The following is a 7461-nucleotide window of genomic DNA, read 5'->3' as shown; positions in this document are numbered from 1 at the left end:
AGGCGGTGCGCCATTTATAATGTAACGCACCGGCGCACTCTTTGTAATACAATGCACTGGTATATTATAACACTGTCGGTTATGTCCACTATATTCATCGTTGCTCTCGGTGTAATATAACACACCGAAACACTTCTTCCAAATAACATCGTTAAATCAGTGCAGTGTGTTTATCCTTAAAAATCACACCATCATAATTTAAAATTATTTAAAAAAATTAATTTTCCATGATGGTGCTGAACAATTAAACACCCAGTGTGTTTAATGGGATAAACGCACTAGTTATCAAAGCTCTTTTTGGCTGAAAATTATTTGATTTATTTATAAAATATATTTAATGGCTTATGTATTGAATTGTACAAGTTGTATATTGATAAAAAAAATGTTTGAGAAGGTGTCAAGTAACAAAAATATTGATCGATACAATGATAACACATCAAAAAAGGCAGAGAAGACAAGTTCTTTGTAAATTCTTTACAAAATTAATATTTTTGAACTATATGTAATTTTAAATAATATGTATTGGTTAGTGTGTGTCATGCATAGCCACATAATGAATAAGGTCAATAAGATTATTTCTAATCTAAGTGCAAAAGAGCATAAAATCTTGATAGAAAATTTGCAGAAGGATGAATGAAGTGAATGAAAAAATACTATTCAATATGAGTTTTTTTTTTTGAATTTTTATTAATAATATACTTAAGAATATTAGATAACATGTTTCAAACAATCTATTAATTCATATATATTTAATGTTCTACAAGGAGCAACAATGAAGGAAAAGATCAATGTTTTTCTAAGAAAAGAAAAAGTTAGAACATGTAAATGACAATGAATTGATCCTTAGCTCATCTAGAGTGGTGTTAGAGGTTAATGAAAATGGAATTTTTCTTTACAAAACTATGAGGGATCTGGTGGAACGAACATATTATAGACACACTTTCTATTTATAATACAAAAATCAATCCAATGATTCTAAGAACCAAATTATATCTAATCTACAGGAAGCGTTTCCAGACCAATGGTCAATGAGACATGTCAGACTTGCAATAGTAAAAACATACAACAACAAAATGGAATCATTCAAAAGGTAATATTCCTAATTAAAATAGTTTTCTAAAATTATATGTGTATACTACTACAAACCATTCATTTATTAATATCAATTTTGTTATATTTAGTTTTCATATATCAATATTAAAATACTTTGTTAATTTTTTCAAGAAGATTATGAAAATCCCAAATATTCAATGAGCCGATATGCGAAACATGTCAATAGAAATGTCCAAAAAAGTGTACAAGGAGATGGTCAAAGAAATGGACATGATTGCATAACAAGAAGAGTCATCTCAACAACAATGCGCTTCAAATGTATGTAATCATGATTGGCTTTGTACATATAAAAAATAATTTAGCATTAAATATTAATTTTCAAGTATTTTCTTGTAGAAAAGAAAGCAAAATGGAACTCATTCAACACATAAAACAGGACGACAAGGAAGAAAAGGGTTGATTGCAATGTTTGTGAGTAACTATTAATATCTCCTTATAACAAATAAAGGTTTCATTTTTGTATATTTTAAGTTGTTTTACAACAACCGTCCTTGAATGTCTTCAAATAGGTGCTAACATACAAAGAAGATCCATCGAAAGAATTAATTGACATTGGCTTAAATAAGGGTCATGAGTATATGTTGTCATATCAAAAATAAATTGTGGAATTGGTAAGTATCTATGTTGTTTTACTTCTCTCGGTTTATAATTTTTTCCATGGAAAAAGCATAATTTTCATTAATAGGATAAGAAAATTACATGTTGTATAATACTGCATGTATGAGATGCTGTCACCAGAAAGGATCAGTTCAAAGATATTATAAGCTTTTACAAAAAACCATCATGATGTAAACTGATAATAAACTTCTGAGAAGTCCAGTAATCATCAGGAAAAAGTATATACCAGAGTTTTGTTCCAAAAAACTATAGAAACCAACTATGTACATAGAAAAAGGAGAAAGGAGAAAAATTCCTGAATGATCTAGAGATCATTCAGTGGGTGATCATTCATGTCCATGAATGGTCGGTGATAATAGCTGTAGAAAGTGCCTTCCCTGAATTCCTGTATCTGCCATTGACCTCTGTTCAGCTGCGCTGCCTCTTTGGAAAGACGATCAACGATCTCATTCCTTTCCCTGTATATATGTAAGCATGCAAAGGAATCAAATTGAGACTTTAGAGAAATGATATCAGTCAGAATATCTCTAAGTGTGTGCAAGTGACAATGATTAACTTCATTGGTCCAGTTTATAGTGAGTTGTGAGTCTCCAAAGATTTGAATCTTTTGGCAGTTTAGTTCTCTTGCAAAAAGGAGGAGGTGTTTTAGGCTGCTCAATTCAGCAAAATTGTTGGTGCCTCTGCCTAGACCAACTTTGATTCTATAGTTCACAATGTTATCAATATGCAATATTGCCCCACCCCCATAGCCATTGGCTTGTGCTGAACCGTCAAAATAACCCCAAGGGAAATTTGTATCAATGATTTCCAGGGTAATGACCCAAAGGGGTTTGACATCTGGGTCCTCCGGGAGCAAGTTGTAGATGGCCAACAACGAAGTACTGGAGGCTTCCCAATCGATCTTGGCATCCATGAAGATGGTTTTGTTCCTGTTAAGCCAGATTCCCCAACAAATAAGCAGTGGCAGGTTTCTAACTTTCTGTGAGTTGGCTTTTAACCACCAACTATGCCAAGCCTCTTCAACTTTTTGCCCCGTCCAGGCAATATGAAAATTCAGTGAAGTGAGGATCCTTAACCAAAATGATTTCGAGACAGGACAGGTAAGGAATAAGTGAGTAGTATCTTCCTCATGTTGCAAACACAGGCAACATCTGGAGGGACCAGAGATAGCACGACGCATAAGCATTAGTTTGGTAGGAACTTTATCCATTAGAATGCACCACATGAAAAGCCTGGTTTTAGGGGGGGCTTTTAATTTCCAAATATGGTGCCACCACCAGGAAAAATCACTAGAGTGTCTAGCAGCCATTGAGTATGCATAACCTGCTTTGGGGGAATAGCTGCCTTGGGGGTCAATCGCCCAAATAAGGACATCATGTTTGTCAATGATCCACACATTGGCCTCCTCTAGGGAACCGATGAAAATCTGCCAGTCTACAACCCAAGCATCAGGAATGTTGAGCATTCTGTGATCCATCTAGGACTGGCTTTGCCAAATGTCCTGATTAGCAATTGCTATGTGCGCTAAGTGAGTGATGCCAGAGGCCTGTAGGAAGTTGCAAAGAGGTCGGGGAAGAATATGGGCATTCCCGCAACCACTCCAGGCATCTAGTCTGATCCGCACTTGCTCTCCATTGCCAATTTTCCAGGCCAGTCCTTGCTTGATGAGGGGAAGACACTGTGATATTGCTTTCCATATTATGGAGGAACCTGCTGAAAGAACTGAGTGGCTGTAGATCCAATCCAATACCGAGCAGATAAATATATTTATAAAATGTAATTTCCTGCCAAAGACTTCTGGAGTTTATAAGCTGCCAACCCAATTTTGTAGCCAAAGCTTCAACAAAGAACTGCAAGTTTTTTATGCCCCAGCCTCCCAATTTTTTTGGCTTGTTAATGCGATCCCAACGAACCCAGGAAAATGTTCTACCAACACTTTGACCTCGCCAAAGGAAGCGGTGACAAACCTGTTGAATTCTTTTCAAGATGCCTTTAGGGATCCAGGCCAGCGACATCCAATAAACCGGGATAACTTCTAGAACTGATTTGAGCAGAGTGAGCCTGCCTGCATGAGAGAGCCAACATTGTTGCCAAATGTTGATTCTGCTTTCAATATTAGCAATAAGCCAAGCCCAATCTGCTATTCGATAACCATTTGGTTTCAATCTGAAGCCCAAGTATTTTAGGCCAACATCCAGGTCTTGTCTCGCATAAGCAAAAAGTTGGCAGGCAAGTCTTGCTTCATTCGGCTGGCAGGTGACTATGATAATTGTTGATTTCACAAAATTTGGCTCCATACCTGTAGCTTTACAAAAAAGGGATAGTATGGACTTGAAAGCATAAGAGTCTTGAAAGGATCCATTTAAAAAAATCAGAACATCATCTACAAATAAGAGATGGGTTAGAGATGACATATCAGAGATCCGGACACTAGCCAAGGAGCCTTCCTCTTTTCCTTTTTTAATCAGCCTGCTAAACCCTTCCATAATGAGGAGAAAAAGCAACGGAGAGAGAGGGCATCCCTGCCTAAGACCTCGTTCCGCATGAAAGATACCCGAGGCCGCTCCATTGATGAGAATGCTGTAGTTGACTGAGGTAAGACAACCCATGATCCAGTTGATGAAAGCAAAGGGGAAGCCAATGTGGGTGAGTGTAATCCAGAGGTAGGACCAACAGACACGATCAAAGGCTTTGGAGAGATCAATTTTTAGGATGACATCTTTTTTATGGAGCTTTTTGATCGAGTGCAGGGCTTCCTGAGTGGTACCAATGGCTTCATGGATCTGGCGATGGCGGAGAAAGGCGAATTGTTCCTTGGATATCATTCAGGAGAGAAAGGGCTTAATACGAAGAGCAATTGTTTTGGAGATGATTTTGTAAATGCTATTGCAGAGGGAAATGGGCCTGTAGTCATCAAAGGAGGAAGGGTTGTCAGTTTTGGGAATAAGGGCTAGGAAGGTCGAATTGAATGCCTCCAAAATTCTGCCAGATCTTCGACATTCTTCTATGGTCTAGAGGAGATCTTCTCCAATTAGCTCAAAGAAGGAGCTGTAGAATTCAACTGGCCATCCATCAGGTCCTGGGCTCTTGTCCTTTTTAAAGCACTTCAGCACCGCTTCTAGCTCTTCTCTGGAAACCTGGGAGTTCAAATCATCAATTTCATCCAGTTTGATAAATCTAGGCAGAGCCTCAGCTATGCGGATGATGCTTGGAAGAGTTATGCCAATGGGGGATTTGTAAATTTTAGAGAAATGTCTAATCCCCATGTCTGCCAACTGCTCAAAAGAGTTCGCTTTCCTTCCATTCATATCTTGTAATTCCCAGATTGTGTTGATGGCTTTCTGGCCCCTGGCATATTGTTGAAAAAATTTTGAGTTTTCATCCCCAGCTTGAAGCTAGATTGCTCTGCTCTTTAGTCTCCAACTTTCTTCTTTTGAGCGAAGTAGTTTAATTCTTTCAGTTTCAAGCTGAACCAACTGGGCCTTTTGTTCAGCCGAGGATGTACCACTGGGGGCTGATTCTTCAAAAGCTAAGAGAGCCAATTCAATCCTTTGGAGGTCTTCATCATCTTTCCTTCATTTTTCTCTAGCCTAGATTATTGTTTTGGCTTTTAAGGCTACTAAATTCTTCGCAAAAATCTCCCCAGGGGAGGAGAGCTCTTCCTGAGAGCAGTGGATCCAAGAAGCCGAGACCAAATTCCAAAAACTCGGCTCCAACAGCCAAGAGGAGTTGAATTTGAAAGGCGAAGGGGGTTTTGAGGAGTTACCCTTGAGCTCCAAAAAGATGGGAGAATGATCAGAAATCCCACCACTCCCCACCCATTGACGGAAAAACATTAAACTTGCCATGAGAGGGGCTTTGATCAAAAAACGGTCTAGCCTTCTAGCAAGAGCTTCAGCCCCCATTCTGCGATTCCTCCAAGTTGGTTTAAGCTTTGCAGGGTCAATATTCAGAAAGTCATGGGAGTCCAATAGATTTTCAAAAAAGGCCGTGAGATGGTCGCTTTTACCCCAGGAGCCCCAGGATTTAGCTAAACCAAGAGAGAAATTAAGATCTCTGCCAATGATTATATTCTCTTGATTCATGAAGTCAGCCTCCAAAATCCGATTCCAATAAACTTCTCTGTTCTGGCAAGGCCCATAAATGTTGATAATCCTGAAAGGTCTGTTGAACTCCATTGATATAATGTCAGCCCCAAGAAAACCTTCACCTCCCCAGACATTGAGGATTTTTGTGGAGCGTTTATTAAATCCCAAAGCACAACCTCCAGAGCGGCCCTTCACATCCAGGAAGTGGAAATCCCAATCTGGGAGAAAACTTAATAAGAGCTTATTGACCTGAAGACCTTCTCCCAGAGTTTCTTGTAAGAGTATTGCATCTAGTTTTTCAGACAGGCAGAGTCTCTTTAGAGCCAGTTTTTTGTCTGGGTTGGCTAGACCCCTACAATTGAAGGAGAGACAAATCATGGGGGGGCGATGAGGGGGTTGCTCTTTGCTCTAAGAACCCAGTCGATTGGGGTTTGGACCCCGGAAGCCACTTCAGCACTAGCCCTTTTGATTGCCTTGGAGAGTTTTGATTGGCGTTTGTGAGGAGGTTTAGGGGTAAAGGTAGGGGGGATCAATATCCAGGCCAAAGTCCGAAAGGGGAGCAACAGGTAGAGACCGAAGGAAGTAATAGTGTGGCCCACTTGAGAGCAGGAAATCTTCGTGCGAGTGGGAGGTCCGGTCCACAGTGGGATGAGGAATGGGGGATGGTGAAGAAGGAGGTGCAGAGGGAACCGAACAGACCGAAGAGCACAACATATTAACCTCTGCTAATGAACCAACAAAACTCATAGAAGTAGTTAAATTAACAGAACCCATTACAACTTGAGATAAATGAGGAAGAGAGGAGGAGGGAATACCCGCAAATGCCGTGTCCCGAGATTGGGATTTGACTGGAGAAGGTTCAGTTGCTCTGGCGGACTGATGAGATGCTATCTACTGCAACTCCTGAATAGAGGGCAGAGTAGTCTCATGGATGTCCACTGGAGAAGGAAAGTCTGATTCCAGAGTTTGAGTGGAGGATGAGACCAACAATTTAGCCGGAATTTGACTCTACCCTGAAATTCTCGGGCAGTCTTTATAGAGATGCCCCACTTCATGAAATTTCCGACAACGAAAGGGAATGCCTTCGTAATCCAGTATTTTCCGACGAGTAATGTCGCCCATCTGGAGCAAGTAGCTCTCTACCAATCCTTCTCTGGTGTCTAGGTGCACTAGGATACGAGCCATCGCCAGACAACCTGTGCCTTGATAAGTTCTGTCGTGATCCAAGTAGACACCTAAGTCATCTCCTATAACCTTGAAGATCTCCTCCCCCCAAAACTGTAATGGGAGAGTAGGCAGACGAACCCAAATTGGTCCAGCTCCATGGTTTTCCTTTTCCAGGTCGAACATTGGCGACCATCTTTTCAACAAAACTGGGGTCATCTCAATATGCCAATACCGAGTGAGAACCCAGTCAACTTGATCTGGGTGAGCAAAAATCAGAGCAAACCAGCCCCGAGAAAGCGAGAGAATACCTGGAAGCTGAATGAGAAGGTTTCCCCAAATCTCCATCGTCCACTTCCGCAGGCGCATCGGGGTGTAGTTCCTACCTCTTACCCTTCCAACTAACACAATGCTCTTAGTAAGGGCAGCTTGTGCCATAGTGATGCCTTCGCCAAAAATTAAACGCCTATCCCTTTCT

General features: G+C 40.3%; 1 protein-coding gene across 1 annotated transcript; it reads right to left on the bottom strand.

The window, feature by feature from the left end:
- Positions 1-5321: 5321 nt before the first annotated feature.
- Positions 5322-6197, bottom strand: LOC149166512 (uncharacterized). Its single transcript, XM_089430179.1, has one exon. The coding sequence runs from the start codon at positions 6195-6197 to the stop codon at positions 5322-5324; it is 876 nt and encodes a 291-aa protein (XP_089286305.1).
- Between the last annotated feature and the right edge of the window lie 1264 nt (positions 6198-7461).

Source organism: Pinus tabuliformis, chromosome 5_1 (assembly GCF_031772625.1).
Source record: "Pinus tabuliformis cultivar Carrire ecotype Pingquan chromosome 5_1, CPIR1, whole genome shotgun sequence".
NCBI lineage: Eukaryota > Viridiplantae > Streptophyta > Pinopsida > Pinales > Pinaceae > Pinus > Pinus tabuliformis.
The sequence above is the reverse complement of the archived record's forward strand: the minus strand, read 5'-3'. Positions and strand labels throughout refer to the sequence as shown.